Raw genomic sequence first — 17451 nt, 5'->3', positions numbered from 1 at the left:
AAAATAAACAAAACAAAACAAAACAAACAAACAAACAAATAGCGTGGGAAAAATGCAGAGCATGATGGCTTAAAATTTACATGGTAGATGAGAACTTTTGTATTTAGTTCCTAAGAGAAATTCTCCAAAAATCTGTGTGCTCAGAGGAATGACTGCACTTTTCATTTACTTGTTATACAAACAAAATGGTTAGGAATTGGTCTTTGGAAACACTAGGCAGTGATATAATTGCACAGTATCAATGGCACTACTGCAAACTGAACCTAACGCAACCACAGCCCAGTGCTGGGTTACTGGATGCTCCTTCTGCTCATTTTGGTGCATGTCAAAGTGCAAAGCCAATGACAGGGGGCACTCAGCAGCAGGGTTTATGGTACAGGGCATTTGGGTTATGTGGTATAAGTTCACACTTGGGCCAGTTTAGAGGACTTGGTTTTCTTTTTCAAGGTAGGTTTCCAATTCCACTCCTCTGGTGCAAAGAAGATGACTTCTGTCTTAAAATCAGACTCTGGGCTAAAAGTCTCTCTTTCTCAGGCTTGGAGCTGCTGCTTGATGAAGTTTACGACACAATTTTCTCAGCACTGGAGCCTGCCCGCACGTTCACAGAGACCAGCATTTATCGGATCCTGCAGAGGAGGTTTCTGGGTGTGCAGCTGGCTACCTCTGGCCGGTTCAGATGTAAGTAGCACCCAGGTGATTCCCTGCAAATGGAATGATAATTTCAGATCTTTATGACAGCTGCTATTGTGGAGAGTTGTTTTAATAGTCTCCTGTACTAAAAGCTTATAATATCGCAGTTTTGGTGCAAGAATTAAGGTCCCTCCATTGCAGCTGACTTTTAGTCTTTGGGCTGTAGACTTTTAGCAGCAGAGTGTACCTATCCTCCGATGAAAACTTCCCATGCACTTGAGGTTTGTGTTAGTTGAAAGCCTGTGAATTCTCTCTATCTTTTGCTTTGAGATTCTGGAGATGGATCTGATGATTTATTGTATTAAAAGCCTGAGAAAATGCTCCCTAATTTCCGACAGTAGTCAGAAATAAGAAGGATCTTACATTGGCCACAGCCCATTCCATCCCCAGGAGACTATACAAGAGGTTGTAGTGCCTGAGCCAGCAAGGCTGAACTCCTGGATCTGCCCTTGGGTCTGTTCCCTCCCTGATGAGGGCAGGAAAATGGGATGTGTTTCTCAGCCTATGGGCAATGAACTCTGCAGGACAGTAGGTAAGGTGTTTCCTTCTCATACGCCAGAGATTAGGAGAATTGGCTAGGGAAGTTTGTTGTGATTCTTCATTCTCCTATCCAAACTCTGACGTTGGTATCTGACCCTTGCAGAGGAGCTACGTCACCAGAGATATTAAGCAGATACCAATGCAAGTCTTCCAGTCACACAGGTCACACAGTTTCTCTGTTTCTGGGAAGAGCTGATCGTTTTAGGGGGGTCTGGAAAGCATCTTTCCCTTCCCACTGCACAGTGCTGTGAAACAGGCTCTGACTGCAAATAGAGGCAGTGTCTGTCAGCAGAGATGAAGCTTTAACAGCCACAAGATGGAGACACGATCACGCTCCTTAGCCACTGGCAGTGACTGGGGTGAGTTACCCATCACCTGAAGCCATGCATGCTAGGTGCTAAGGGTTTCTGATGCAATGCTCTTGCTGCCCCCGTCTCTTGGCTGAATGAAGCTGGAATGCTGTGGAAGGTGAGAAAAATTTAGGCTGTGGGACTGTAGGTTATATAAACAGGGAAAACTTCTGTCACAAGGGTTGAATCTAATATGGGAGAAGTCATAGCTCAGAAAATTTGCATTGTGGAGTTTTAGATTCTTCATCAGTTCTGGCCAGTTTGACAGGAATGGGGTCTTATGTTCCTCGCTGAAGGATGCCAAAGAAATTTGTGGTCCCAGACCAAATCTCTGCAGCCAGATGTGGAGCCTTTTGCAGGAGCAACACCTCTTCTCACCAGAAACACTGTATCACATTTCTCTGTTGGTCACTTTTGCATTTCCATTAAGGACCAGAGCTCACCTAGCCGCTGGAACAGCTCATTGAGTCAGAAACTCTGTTTATCGCTACCCATGGCTACAGCTGAAAAATGAGTTTAGGTTTATTTTCTTTTCAGTTTTCAGAAACAAGTACCTACAGAAGAAAACCATGGGACCACTTCCCTTAGGTGAAAGAGGATGGAGAATTTTAACCTTGGGCTGGTGCTTGAAGTTTCAGGAAATTAAACCTTTTTTTTTTTTTTTTTCTTCCAGGTTTCTCAAAAATAGGCAAATGATGGGATCAAGTGGAGATGGCTCTGAAACTTTTCCCTCCTGTTTTTTTTTTCCAGGCCCCTCAAAATGTGAGGTTGAGCGATATGCAGCCGTGCGCTACCAGCATGCCTACGTGCCGTCCTGTGACCCTGATGGGGGCTACACACCAGTGCAGTGTCAGCAGGGAGGGCAGTGCTGGTGTGTGGACACCAAAGGGAGAGAGGTCCAGGGCACCAAGAGACGAGGACAGCCTCCAGCCTGCGGTATGTGTTAAGTAAAAGGGAAAAATGCTGGCAAATACCACTGCCTTGTACATTCATGTACACTTCCAGTTCAAGCCAGGTCCTTTCACCTTCCCTCTCCAAACCCTTCATCTGCCGTGGGAATTTTGTCTTTGGTAAACAAACAAATCCTAAAGGACCAGGATCCAAAAGCCTCTGTGGAGTTAAAAACCACATTTGAATAAAATATTAAATATAAAAAAAATAAATATTATATTAATTTCCTTTATAATCTGCCTTTAGCCTTTCAGTTTTTCAGGTGGTGAGGCTTTCCTTTGCAGCCATAATATTTATGTCTTGATTCCAGGAGCTGGGCATCAATTCACAATACCTGGGATAATGTAAGAAAGCTGGTGATGGAGTTTTGGGGTTTTTACCACCTTCTTCTGCTGAAATGCAGAAGAAGCCAAGCTTCAAAGATGTCCTCTCTCTCATCCTGAATGTTTTTTTCCCCTGCATTTCTTTCAGTGCATACTTGGTAGAAAACAATTCAGGGAAGGTGTCTGGGTTTGCACTTTGAGAGAGCTTTCATTAAGTAAACACCATCAGATCTGTGCCCCAAATGGAAATGACAGCAGAAATGTCAAAGGGCCAGAGGGGAGGAGGAAAGTTTAAAAACTTTGACTCCAAAGTGCACTACCTAAATATTCAGGATTGCACTGGAGGGCTGGGGCATGAGGTCTTAAGGAAAGATGCCTTCAGGGGAGTTCATTTTTCTGTCTACAAGACACAGTTGTACCATGCAGATAAAGAAGGGAGGAATCTACCCTGGGTGTCATGGTTCCAAGTCACTCAGTGTGCCCCAGGCACAGACAAGCTTACTGAATGAAAAAGTTTGCATGACTCCAAGGCTGATCACCAAGCGATATTGAAAGTGAGCTTCTGGAAGGCCTCACCCTGTGTTGGGACTGGTTGTTTTTTTGTGGGTGCTTTTCTGAGCCTTCCTGATAATTTTTTGGGAGGTGTGACATGAGGCTGCTTGCAGCTTTTATTGGCAGACTCAGGAAATTTAAGCAGGGAAAATTTCTGTGGGGGTTTTGCAGACTAACTCCCAATAAGGTATTCCATGAGGATATAGCTGGAGCCTGTGGCCAGCCAGATACGTGCCATGTGCTTCTCCTGCTCTGCTGCTCTGTTTTATTTCTGTTTGATTTCTTCAGCTCTTACCCCACCAATGTTCATGCTGGAGGAGGCAGAGGTGTAGGTGTGAGGGGTATCTTGGGTTTTCATGTGACTTGGAGCACCAGGCAGTTCAGATGGGGATGTGCTCCTTTACAAATACTAGAGTAAATTCACCCCAGCAGTGCTTTTCTGGTTTTTGATTAATTTATTTTTTTTCCTTCTCACTCTACTTCGTTTTGATTCAACAATGAGTAGGAGGGGAGAGCATTCAACGTCTGTGATCCTACATTTGTTTTGGATTTGTATACTTGTGGATTGTGCTCTAGGGACCAATAAGTTAGTGTAAACCGATGTTCTTCATCTCTGTTACCAAGAGCCAACACTAAACACAGAAGGGGCCCATCCTACAGAAAATGCCTTCACGAAGGAACCACTGTGAGGGACCTGAGTGCATGCCAGGAAATGTGGAGCGGGAAAGGGTTCTAAAGGAGGAGTGAGCAAGATGCTGAGCACAGAGCCTCAGATTACTTGTTACCCTATTTGAGAAGCTTTTAGGATTTCCAGCTTTTATCCTCACTGTTAGCAGGGTTCAGGACTGTTTTATTATATTGCCTGGAAGTAGAATGGATGGAGATGGGGGTCAGCCCACTGGATGCTATGATGAAACAGATCAAAGCTAGTCATCCACCATCCTGTCCCCATCAGGGATGACAGTGGTGCTTGAGGAGAAAGTGTGAAAAACACGGGAAATGCAGAGTGATTCTTTCATATGTCCTCCTGTTGCCTGCGGGCTATGCAATCCCCAAACTGGAGGTTGAACCCAGGTCCTTGCGTTCAGCATTTCTTAAGGAAGTCATTTATATCTATGTCTTTATATCTAAGTCTTTATATCTATGAAGTCTTTCATTTTCTGATGTCTTTGTATGAATGTACAGAGACTGGACTGGAAACAGGCACACCTATGGCATAGCTTGCCCCAGGATGTGGGTGGCCTGCGTAGGAAGCCTCCATAAGTTTTCCGTTAGAGAGCACTGGTGAAAATGACTATTTCTTTTTTTCTGTAATCTGTTTCCCTTTCTTGTGTTCACATATTGCGCCTGGATCATCTGGGCTTTTCATTAGAAGCAGGCATCGTACCAGAGAATGTGTTTGAAAAAGACTTTGTTCATACTTTCAACCATAGGAAGAGGAATGGGGATTTGCACTGGAAAACAATAGATTTAGAAAAAGGTCACAGAGCAGTAAATTCAGACATACTGGAGGAAGTATCCATTCAGTTTGTGTCTTGAATAGAGAAGTTTACTCTTACACTCAGCAACAAGAAGTTTATAGGTTACACTCAGCAACAGTTTAAGTTTCCTTATCAGTGTGCCTGATGCTTAGTTAGGGAACTAGAGACAAATTGAAATACACTCAGTGGTTTCTGCTGAGACTGATTGAAAGGTGTCCTTAAAATAGCATGTTTTGGAGGTTCTGAAGTTTGTACTTTTTACTTTTTGTTTAGGTGAAGAACAAATATGCATCTCTGAGAGACGACAGGCATTGTCAAGGATCTTTTATGGCCCTGCCGGGTACTTCAGTCAGCCTGATTTATTTTCCACACCAGATGTGCAGTCAGAGAAAATAGCTGGCTACTCAAGACCCTGCCCTCCCTTCATCAAGGAGCTGTTTCAGGTCTCTGGACTGTCATCCCCAGTCATGCAAAGCCCATACGCCAGCCAGATTTCCGGGCTAGAATCCATCCTTAGTGAAGCCATCAGAGGAATATTCCCATCAAGGGGACTGGCTCAAGTGGCATTGCAATTTACGGCCAATCCAAAGCGCTTCCAAGAAAATCTCTTTGGAGGAAAGTTCTTGAAGAATATGATCCAGTTCAACTTCACAGGGGCACTTGGCACTAGTGGCAAATACAGCATTGGTCGGTTTTTCCAAGAGGAAAATGTGACAGGGAGGGATAATGGCCAAGGCCTTCTGGAATCAGCTGAAGCATTTGGATTGGAAGTATCAAGGGGGAGCTCCATTTTGATCCAACCTCTTGTAGGCAGCTTTGGCCGCACAGTAACTCTTCAGGACAATCAGAATATGATGAAATTCCTTTCCTCTGTCCTGGAACTACCAGCATTCTTTACCTTTCTTCAACAAGTGATTTCTGTCCCCAGAAGCATTGCTGAAGATTTAGGTGAAGTGGTGAAAATAGCACTGGGATCCAAAGACTGTGGTGAGGAGGCAAAGGACCTATTTGTTCCAACATGCACCACGGAGGGGAGGTATGAGGAAGTTCAGTGCTATGCAGGAGAGTGCTGGTGTTTGGACACTTCAGGTAAGGAAGTTCCAGGCTCAAGAGTTCGAGGTGAACGTCCAAGGTGTCCCACTGAGTGTGAGAAGCAAAGGAGAAACCTGCAGAATTTGAAACAAAGCCTGCCTGCAGGATCAGATCTTTTTATTCCCTCTTGTACCAAGGATGGAGACTTCCTGCCACTCCAGTGTTATGGGACAAATTGTTTCTGTGTTGACTTGAATGGCAAGACTATTCCAGGAATAAGAGGAAATACTGGAAAACCCATGCAATGTAAGTTCCAGGAACTGGGAATGTAGAGATGCTTCCTTATTATGTTGGAATTTCATGATTTAATTCTTCATATCTGGTTATTTCTGGAAATGTGTGGATGATGTATACAAACAATATTATCCCCTAACAGATAAGAATGTCAGCCCTACAGGTGCAGGGGAATAGTGGGAAATACAGTGTACATAAACGTTGGTATCCTAAGTCTTAAAAACAGTCCCCTTTTCTTTCAGTATATGGGGTAGGTACATTCACAACAGAGGACCCTGAGGTCCTGCCTTGTTAATGACTACGTCATTGACATCTGTCTTACTTAAATGTGTAGTAAAGGATATATAACATCGCTGGTGCCCATGAGACCTGGAGCATCTGTGTGCCCTTGCCAATTGAAAAAGCTCTTTTGCTTCCAGGACCAAGTAACCTGGGCAGTCACTGGCTCATTCTTGTTCTGAGAACTGAAGAGCTTCAGTGTCTTTTAGTCTTGGACTTTTAGTCTTTTAGCTCAAGAATATATCCTCAACTTGGTAGGCCATCACAGGAGACTGAACATAGAAGATGGATTCAAAGACTGATGGGTTTCTCATAAAGGTCTTGTGAGTCACAAATGACTTGTCAGATGCAATTTGGCATTGCATTTTGCAGGAACTGGGATTATTTAGCCTAGAGAAAAGGAGGCTCAGGGGAGCCTTATCACGCTCTACAACTACCTCAAAGGAGGTTGTAGCAGGGTAGGGGTCGGTCTCTTCTCCCAAGCAACAAGTGATAGGGCAAGAGCAAATGGCCTCAAGTTGCACCAGGGAAGGTTTAGGTTGGATATTAGGGAAAAATTTCTTCACTGAAGAATTTCTTCACTTCACAGGCTGCCCAGGGGAATTAGTTGAGTCACCATCCCCAGAAGTATTCAAAAGACTTGTGGATGTGATACTTAGAGACATGGTGCAGTGGTAGACTTGGTAGTGCTAGGTTATAGATTGGACTCGATGACCTTAGCGGTCTTTTCCAACCTAAGTAATTCAATGGTTCTATGGAATGCCTCTTCTGCTCTTCTATTAATGTTATACAAATGAAGAAGGCAGCACGCAGGCTGGGGATATTTGTCTTTTATGGTTCTGTGAACTGAAAACAACACGTTAACAGTAGGAACAGGCCAAAAGAAGAACCTGCTTCTCATTTTAGCAGGGTATCCAGCTACATAGGAAGTACATAGGTACATGGTACATAGGAAAGGAGCTCTTCTGAGCAGCAGTTTAAGAAGCACTGGAGAATTCATCACTGCTCTAAATTGGTAAGGGATTTATTCCTACCAACCCATCTGGAGTGCAGTCAAAAACAAACAGGTTCATAATGCTGTGGTGTGCAGAAGGAGGTGAGCTCCTATGTTTTGCTCTGTTTGTAGAACTGCTTGGTGGCAAAACAAGATTTGGCTCTGAAGGTGTCAGAAAAAGCTTCCAAAAGAAAATTCACTCACTCCTACATCTTGTAGGATGGTATTTTTATATCCAGCTGCAATATTCATTACAGGGTAGGAAGGGAGAACAACATAAACTGAAAATTCTGGTGAAGTCCAATGGGAAATAAAAACGGTGTTAGTATAATAGCAAGAATGTTTAGGTTAGGGGTGTTGTATGTCTTCAGTGCATTCATAAGATGTGGTATGCATGTTTTTATTTTCCCCAGGCCCCAGTGCTTGCCAAGTAACAGCCGGTCAGGAGTTTCTAAAGAGTGTGAAAGTCCTGTTGTCAGATCCAAGTGTCCTGTCTCAGCCCTCCAGCATTTATGTGCCCCAGTGCAATGATGACGGTGCCTGGAGGCAGGTGCAGTGCAGCGGTCCTCCTGAGCAAGCCTTTGAGTGGTATGAAAGGTGGATGACAGAGAACAATGAAGGCAAACCTCTGCCTGTTTCTGATCTATTGAACATCATAACTGTTTATAAAAATGCCTCTTCCAAAGGCTTTTCAGGTTTTATTAAAGCTTTGTATGAGGCTGGGCACCAGAATGTGTTCCCAGCTTTCACCACCTATTCCTCCTTCGCTGATCTTCCACCTGAGGTGCTGGAAGGAAATGTGACCTATGCATCTGGGAACATTTTATTGGATCCGTATACATTCTGGCAGCTTCTGAATGAGCAGCTGACCTATTACCCAGGACCCTACACTGATTTCAGCACTCCATTAAGCAACTTTGAACTTCGTGATTGTTGGTGTGTTGATAACAAAGGAGAAGAGCTGCAAGGAACAAGGGCAGAAGTGAACCAGGTTCCAAAATGTAAGTAGCAGAATTGCTGGCACAGGAAAAAAAGTACTTTTAAGTGCAATGAGATAGCAGATAATGGCTTGGGGAAAGATCATTGATAATGCCTGTTGTGTTAAAGGGTAAAGTTTGGCAGGAAGTAAACCCAAGCTGTTTCAGCTTGTCCTCAGATATCAGAGGGGCTGGAGCATCTGGTCTTAGATTCTGAGTGATGCCTAATTTGTACTACAAGTCCAACCACATTCAATACATTGAACTACTACAATCATGGATGCACAAATAGCAAGATACACCATCAGTCTAGTAGATTAAAGACTGGTGTGAGAGGCTTTATAGGCTGAGAGAAATTCAGAGTGTGTACTCAGTGAGGAGTGATCATACCTTGAAGACAGACAGCCTTCGGGATGGATTTTGGCAATATTATGAGGTTATAATATAAAGTTCACCCAGAGGACATGATTTCAACAGAAAATGGAAAACTGCCAGCTCAGGGCTGGCTATGCAGTTTATCAGTTCAACTCAGGGCTTGCTTAGGGTAACGGCGATGCAGTCTATCGGTTCCATAGTACCATCAAGTTCCCATCCCTGCAGAGATATCACAGAGCCTGGCCATGGTGTTTCCACCCTGCTCCACCCTCTGTGCTATTTCACTTGGAGTCAGCACACCAAGCTCCCCTGGTATTGCCAATATCTAAGGCTGTAGGTTATGTTACCAAGGGGACTATCATGGAACAGATTCCTTGCATGTCTACTGCATTTCACCCTGGAATTTTCCTCAGTTTTCCTTCTCTTAAGATTTGGGCATACCTTTCATCTCAACATATCACCTCCATTAATTATTCCATACTGCCATTGTCACCAGCCACCACAGGCAGGGAAACTCATTTTTGGAAAACAAGTAGTGTTTCAGCTTTGGAAGTATGGAAGAATAAAGTTCTATGACAAGGTTGTGTAGACTTTATAATTTGGACCACGGACATATAATGTTTTTTCAGAAGCTACTTAGCCAGACACCAAAGGACACTTTAAAGCTAGAAGCAGTCTTGTAAAGATTTTTGTGGGAAATTCAGTTACAGTAACTGATGTAAATGACTTTCAAGAACACCTTAAAATGATGCAGGAGGAATTTGCTTTACTGTTTGTTATTATTCAGTCAAGAGTAACAGATATCCCCAACAGGTCACTAGGACAAGAGTGAGGCCAGCACTAGAGTTTGGTGGTAAGCCCTCTGTCTAGAGCATCTCCACTAAAGCTATTGGGTCTTCTTTGGGTTATTTCAGCAGATTAATTATATTGTAAATGTAGTCTCTAAAACCATTCTTGTCACATCATAATTTTCTAGCTGGAAGGAAAAGGCAGAACAATGAATTGCAAACTCCCAAATGGGTAAGGAGCACTGGAGAAGCCTGTTCTGTGAGCAAATGGGAAATAGAGAGGATAAAGCAGATTAACAGTTATTCTAGCAGAAAAGTTTTAGCTGGGTTGGTTCTGTGTGTTGAACTTCCATGTCCAATCCTGCAGATGTATGTAAGGACTGGCCAAGTGTCAGCTTTCCTATGCCTTCTCTAGGTCCTGGGGTATGTGAAGGTGTTAAGCAAGAAGCCATTAAATTTATGGAGGAAGCAGAGCAACTCATCCGAGCATCAAACACTTCCCATTTCCCTTTTGGAGAGAGTTTCTTGATGGCAAAGGGAATACAGCTCACAGACAGTGACCTCCTACGTTCTGCTCAGCTCTATGAGCCAGAGGTGATGGTCTCCGAAAAGTTGTTATCAAGCAGTGACTATTCCCTCCAACTGGCTGCACGATCGGGTAAGTGAAATGGAGATGATTTTAATTAAAGAGATTAATGCCCAGGATCTGTGCAAGGGTACTTTACAAGGAACTCAGCTTTCCTGAAAGATAGGTGCAACTCAGCAGGTGTTACTTATTAGTGTAATGTAACCTAAGCCAAGATCTGATTTCAGTTGATTTCAGATTTTCTGTATGTATGGATCCCTGCATAGGTCAGATATACATCTGCAGTGTTTATTTTCCTTTCTAAAGTACAAGGAAAAATCAGATGTTTGTAAACATGTACTTTTAAAATATCTCTTCTGGTATTGGCCACCAATATCTTCTCTTACTTTTTTTTTTTACAGTCTTGCATTTCTACTGGCGGAGTCACTTTGCTGTGAAGGGTTCTGCTGGAGAAGCAACACAGCTGGGATTTCATCCCTACATCCCACAGTGCGATGGCCTGGGAAACTGGGAGCCAACTCAGTGCTATGAGAGCACAGGTGAGCAGTCACCAGAAAAATACTCCACATTGTCTGAACACAGAAAATCTAAGAATTATTTTTATTTATTTATTTATTTATTTTTAAAATAAAACCTATATTCTTGTAGTCAAACTGGAGAGAGATAGATAGGTGGGCTTCCATGATGGGTGAAATATTTATTGACTGGAGTGAGGGACTCAAGTGACAGCTCATAAAGGCTCAAAAATTGATCGATGATGAATTGCTTGCTGCTAGTAGTGGTCCTAAGAGGTCATTTTGGGGGGCTGGAAATTATTTCATGCTTTTGTTAATGACCAGGGCAATGAGACCAGAGCACACTCTCAGCAACTTTGTGGATTATACTAAATTGATGGGAATAGGTGATACACCACATAACAGAGCTTGCAATGGAGGACTCTCACCAGAGCTGCTACATTTCCATTTGCATCACAGTTCCAAAGTATGGTCTACTTATCTCTGGAAACCAGAGTTAACTGTGTCTTAGACTTACTGACCACTTGCAGGGGATTAAAATCCTCCAAGAATGCAACAAAGTTTACTAGGAATACTGCAATACAACATCTACAATAAGTCTGCTTTTCTTCCCTGGGCAGGTCATTGCTGGTGTGTGGATGAAAGAGGACATTATGTTATGGATTCCTTGGTCTCACGTTCAGCAGAACTTCCTAAATGTCAGTTGTTTTTTCTTCTTAAATGTCTGTATTTACTTGTTCTTAAAAAAATTAATTATTGAAAATTCTAGTAAGATATGCAAGAAACATGTCTTGTTTTGAACCATTGCAAGAAAATAGAAAGGAGCCTTTTATGCTTGTTTTGCTCGTGTGTTTCATTTCAGTTCTTATGAATTCAATTTACATGATTTGGGAACAAACCCTCTACTGTTGTTATCAAACACCAGTCAGGTGTTCCCTGCCTGATGCTCTATCATGTAGATGTGTGAAGGAGATAGAAAGACCCATCTTTCTCTAGGTTAGCTTTGAGAACTCAATTTTATTTTAATATACATGTATGTTTATTTGTTTGTTTGTTTGTTTGTTTTATTTTCTCTTACAGGCCAGACATCATGTCAGAGATCTCGAGCCAATGCCTTAATTTCCAGCTGGAGACAGAGTGGCTCGAAGGTGGATGCTTCTGCAGCATATCTGTTTGTCCCCTACTGCCTTGAGGTAATTTAGCATGGATGAAGGAAGAAGAAACAAAACCTTCCTGGTTTTGCTAAAAGGACAATAGTATTTCAGCCTGTGCTCACTAAATATCCCCTGTGCATTCTTATTAACCTGAAAGAAAGGTGTTAGACAAAACATAAAGGGGGCTATGCCCTCCATAAAGCAGAGTTTAAACAGTTCTGAGATGAAGACGAGGAACAGGAAGCTCTGTTCCTGCCTGCACTTCCCTCCTGCAGGGTGGAACTGCTTAGGCCTTACACAGGGCTGAGTTTAAAAGGCACAATTAACTGACTTTTGGGAGACTTTTGCTTTCTGAGGTATGAAATAATGTGAGGATGAGAGGGAGATGGATACGGGTATCCCAAAATGGGGTCCATGATGTTTGAAACATGGCATTGAGCAGGGTAGAGCCCTGAGATGGGCAAGAAAAAGACACTTCAAATCAAGGTTATACCCATCTTTCAGTCTACATACTCTCTCTCAGGGTGTGGTTTCAGTCTTATACTAGGTAACCTATATTTTAACATTTCATTTTTCTCATTAACATGTATTATAATGGACAAATGTATATATAATAAATATTTTAACCACACTTTTGGGATATGGATTTCTGAGTGTCTTTGTTAATATCGATTGCTATGCAGTGACGTGTAATTGATTTTTCTTAGACAGGAGAATATGCTGTGCTACAGAGATCCTACACGGACATTTGGTGTGTAGATCCTCTGTCAGGAGAAGTATTTCAGCGTGGCAGCATAGATTCAGATGGCAATCCTGAATGTGAGTAATGCTTTACTTGCAGCCTGTTGTGGCAGTTGTAGCATCTTATGGAATCATAGAATGGCTTGGGCTGGAAGGGACCTTAAAGATCATCTAACTCCAACCCCCCTGCCATAGGCAGGGACATCTCCCCATAGATGAGGTTGCTTAAGGCCCCATCCTTGGCCTTGAACACCTCCAGGTATGGGGCATCCACAACTTCTGTGGGCAACCTGTGCCAGTGCCTCACCACCCTCTGAGTGAAGAGTTTCCTCCCAACATCTGATCTAAATCTCCTCTCTTCTAGTTTAATACCACCCACTTTGTCCTATCATTATCTACCTGAGTGAAAAAAAAAAAAAAAAGAAAAAAGGAATAATGAACATGGAAACATGGGTTTAACTTTCCAGTGACAAGTGCAAGCACATACCTTTACAAGGCTAGCTGAAAATAATTACCCTTTACTTTCACAACACCAGAAACAAAGTCTACACAAAGTGATAGCTTTGGGCTCATGGATGAGTTTTCAGGGTGATTTCTGAGCTGTAGCAACTGAGCCACTTGCAATAAGGGAGTCAGAGAAGCACAGTATCATCCAGGTTGGAAAGCATTTCTGATATCATCTAGTCCAACCTCTAACCTAGCACTGACAAGCAGTGGTATGAATTAAGTTTTGGGACCTAAATTAATTATTTTTTAAGAACATGTCTCCCTTCAACTGACAGGGACAGACATAGCTAAAGAAAGCATTTAGGAAAACAAGCTCTCATGCCTAAAGCTAGTCTTTGAGGAGCTACTGAGTGAGACAGGTAACTGTTACAGGAAGCTGGGCAGAACTATGTGAAGCCTGAAACAGAATGTGGACATTTTACATAGTCCACAACTGTTCTATGGAGCGTGATTAAATCTATATTATCTTCATATCGCCTTCAAATAAAGACAGAGTACTGCTGAGGTCTCAACAGAGATGGTTCCTCCAAAAGATTGAAGAACTCCTGCTTATAGAAATTGTAGTGCCAGATTGGAGCTAAGGCCCTGGCTCTGCTATATTGAGTAGTACAGGCAGCTACAGAGCCTGCATTGCTCATTTCTTCACTTCTTCAGATAGGATAACAAGCTTAGATGGTGCCTTGGTCTGACCCAGCAAATCTGCTCTTCTCTGCTTGCTGATGGTCTAATGACACAAGTATGGCAAAGACAAGCAGCAGACCTGACTGGGGATAAGTAACTGCACTCTCACTCAGGAATTGACAATTGTACATTGGTTCCCTGAATCACCATGCAGGTTTAAAAGTTTACTCCAGCATTTGTGGATGAACAAAATTAGTAAATGCAAGCTGGGGGTTGAACTTTTTTGGATCTTCTTGTGTGTGGATAGTTCCTCAAGCACATGTCCTTGTCTTTTTTTCTTTTCTTTTTTTTTTTTTTTTTTTTAAAAACCATAAATACTGCTGGTTTGTGTGATTTTGCATATGTATAGAGTTGTGTTCCAAAGGTACTAAACTGGGACATTTGGACTATTTTAAAATGTTAAATAATCATAGTATTACTATATTTCAAATGACCTTGCTCAAAAATTCTTACTAAACAGAATGTTTATTTTATTTTATTTTGTTTTGTTTTGTTTAAATTTAAAATGTGAGCCTATAAGTGATGCACTGTCAAGTTTATGGCAAGAAAGGATGTTAACACAAAATAAATCAATATTGTATTTTGTAGTTTTTCCTCCATTTTCTTGGTGCAAACTCATATATCATGCACTTTAGTCTTTACAAAACAAAAGAAACAAACAAAATGTTTCCTAGTGGAACTAAAATTTCACACATTTCTGTAATGATACACATTGTGATTTTGTATTCCCTTATATTTTTATTTTTAGCAGTACTAAAAGCACTATTGTTGAAGTGTCTAGACAATTTTGTACTTCAGTTTGCTGTCTTCTGTTCTTCATCTTGCAATGATTTTCCTCTCTTTAAAGGTCCTAGTTACTGTAATATGTTGAAGTCCAAAACTAGTTTACGAGAAGCTGGTAAAGGCTACATCCCACAGTGTGAAGGAGACAAGGGGGTGTTCTCACCCGTGCAGTGCAGCCGGGATGGAGAAAGCTGCTGGTGTGTGTTTGACAATGGAGAAGAGGTGCCTGGGACACGAGTAAGCAGAGGAAGACCTGCATGTGAAAGTGAGTTGATGCTTGAGGCATTTTGCTTCCGTGCAAGTTCAGGTCTGGAACTAGACTCAGATGCTAACTTTTTCCGGTATTTAGTTGTATTTAAGCTTCTTCGATCGGACCATTATATTTTTGCTGTTAGTATGATTATTTTTGTATTATAGCAGATTTCAGACCTATCTGGGCATGATATCCCATTTTATTCAAGTACTTTGTCATGGAGAAGGAGGAGGGTCTAGATCTTTGACATTTCCTTGTTCATAAAATTGGATAAATCAAAGGGCTGTTAAACTTTGTTAAAAGTCCACCTGAACAGTTTGATGCAAACTTGAACCTGTTCCAGTGTGAGCTGGCTCTGGGATTAAAAGCCATTCAACTGACTAAAATAAAATTTTAAAAATGTATGCTTCTGCCATTCCTACTCTTGGCTAGTGGTCAGAATTGTGAAAAGGATGTGCCAAAACACTACATATTCACAGAGTATTTCCTGTGTTATGAGAGCTGCAGAGTACTGGATTTCACTCATGGTTTCCAGTGAGATGTCCAAACGGCAGATATTTGGATAACTTTTATTTCCAATGGTCTTTATATATCTCCCCATCACTGAAGTGAAGCAGAACAAATGAAATTTTCTACAAGGCCATGCTCCAAAGTGCAATGATTAATTGAAACTAAAGATGTAAAAAGAAAACCTTCAAGAGCCAGTGCCTGCAGGACACCACTGTTTCCATAGTTCCTACATTTTTTTAAATGAGAGCTGTTGGTAGATTTTGGAAAATGAGGCCACATAATAAGAAATTGCTTAGGTTTCCTTCTGTGATTATGCTATATAATGAGCAAAATGTGCTTCTCAAGCTGATGGTGTCAGCCTAACTCTCTGTAAAGCATTTCAATCAATTAGATAACTCCTCAGCCAATTTGGAAACAGCCTACAACATCATTTTCTTTGAACCCTCTTGTACCAATAGACAACTTTGAGGACATGATTGTTTGAGAAGCCACAGGGAGATCACAGGGTTATATCTGCCCCATACAGTGTAGTATTATATGGAGTTGCCCAACAAAGCTCTGAAGAAATGAACTCCAGAGCTAGGGCAGTGCAGTCACGTGCAGCTTTCTAGCTTTTCGGAGAAGCAGAGCTTATTAGTCTAACAAATGTAGTGCTGCAGCTGTCCTGCCTTCAGATTAAGGGCTAGGACTTCTGTGGCGCACTGGACTGTGTAATAGCTATTTACCTATTTGTTTGGACCAGGTGGAGGAAATCACTTTGATGCATGACACTCCATAGAGCAGGCTGACTTTCTGACAAACTCTGAAAATGAACAGAGAAAAGTGGAAGAGATTGTAGTATGCCAGAGAAAAGTCAGAATTAATTTTAAATGTGAGTCTTTCATATCTTCTCATTTTCACAAAAGCTCATTTTCTGGATTTCCTCCTAAATTCCAAGAGATTCTTATGAAATATGATCTAAGGAAGGTGTAGGCGTACAATGAGATAGGGCCCTCAGACGATTTTGCATTCTGCTTGGACATTTGCTGTTTCTTGGGACCCTGTAATGCTGTAATTTTCCTAGAGGAAGTAGTGACTGAATGATTAACTACCTTGAATGTTTAAAAGATTGAACTGAGAGAGAGAGATACCTGCTTCAAAAATTTAGTGGAAACTTGGCTTTACTGGGAACCATTTGTTATTTTGCACATATATATACCACTGAAATAATCTTTAATGATTTTTCTGGATTTTGAAAAAGCAGTGGAACTTTTTCATGCTAAACAATTTACTTACAGGATAAGAATAAAGAAGAAAAAGTTATTTTTCCCCTCAGTCTGTCCAGCCTCATCCTGGAAACTACTAATAATTGTTCAGGAAAAAGAAAAGGGAGTATTATTTCACTATCTTGGATATCTTGTCTGTCAACAAAAGAAGCTGTTGTGGTGGGAGAGTACAATAAACTTCTCCTGCAACATCTGAAGAGACAGCTGTAAATAGCAAGTAGTAACTTCAGAGTGCCCAGAGCTTGCAATGAGTTTTTCATTAGATTAATCATTTCCATCAGAGATAGAATCCAAGCTCTTCTAGTTGACAGACACCAGAGAACTGATGCCAAATATCCTAGCAGTCCCCACATGCACCTCCCATCCTCAGGCCTACTTTCCACTTCGCTGAGTGGAGATAGAGGAGGGGAGAGCATCTAGAGAAAGTACTTTCCTTCTGGAAATCTTTAGAAACACCTGTGAATGAAGTGCCAATATTTAACCTGACTCTGGTTCATTCCCACAGGACCAAGAAGTTGAAGCAGAAATAGAATGACAAAATGGCTTGATAATGATAATAAGGGAGGTGATAACTGTAGAGGGATAAATGAACAAACTACCAATTGTCTTGACTGGTTGATGAGGGATTTGAACTGAAACTCGTGAACTAAACCAGGAAATAATCCATCCCCTTTATGTGTTTGGTGGACTCTCTTTTTCTTTAGTTTACAGACCAACTCTTACTGAGACAGACAGTACAAGACTGTAGCAGCTTATGTCTGAGACTGGATTTGATTTTCTGGGTTTAAAAAAAAAAAAAAGAAAGAAAGAAAAGAAAAGAAAAGGTGTTA

General features: G+C 41.6%; 1 protein-coding gene across 1 annotated transcript in view; it reads left to right on the top strand.

Moving 5' to 3' along the window:
• The window catches only part of TG (thyroglobulin), a 153479-nt gene that overhangs the window by 9847 nt on the left and 126181 nt on the right, over window positions 1-17451 (top strand). Inside the window, exons 7-16 of the mRNA XM_072034290.1 lie at window positions 535-678; window positions 2331-2516; window positions 5161-6225; window positions 7900-8487; window positions 10042-10284; window positions 10614-10751; window positions 11348-11425; window positions 11808-11920; window positions 12589-12700; window positions 14658-14858. Coding sequence (XP_071890391.1) covers window positions 535-678; window positions 2331-2516; window positions 5161-6225; window positions 7900-8487; window positions 10042-10284; window positions 10614-10751; window positions 11348-11425; window positions 11808-11920; window positions 12589-12700; window positions 14658-14858 — 2868 coding nt within the window. The remainder of the gene's footprint in view (window positions 1-534; window positions 679-2330; window positions 2517-5160; window positions 6226-7899; window positions 8488-10041; window positions 10285-10613; window positions 10752-11347; window positions 11426-11807; window positions 11921-12588; window positions 12701-14657; window positions 14859-17451) is intronic.

Source organism: Anas platyrhynchos, chromosome 2, assembly GCF_047663525.1.
Source record: "Anas platyrhynchos isolate ZD024472 breed Pekin duck chromosome 2, IASCAAS_PekinDuck_T2T, whole genome shotgun sequence".
NCBI lineage: Eukaryota > Metazoa > Chordata > Aves > Anseriformes > Anatidae > Anas > Anas platyrhynchos.
The sequence above is the reverse complement of the archived record's forward strand: the minus strand, read 5'-3'. Positions and strand labels throughout refer to the sequence as shown.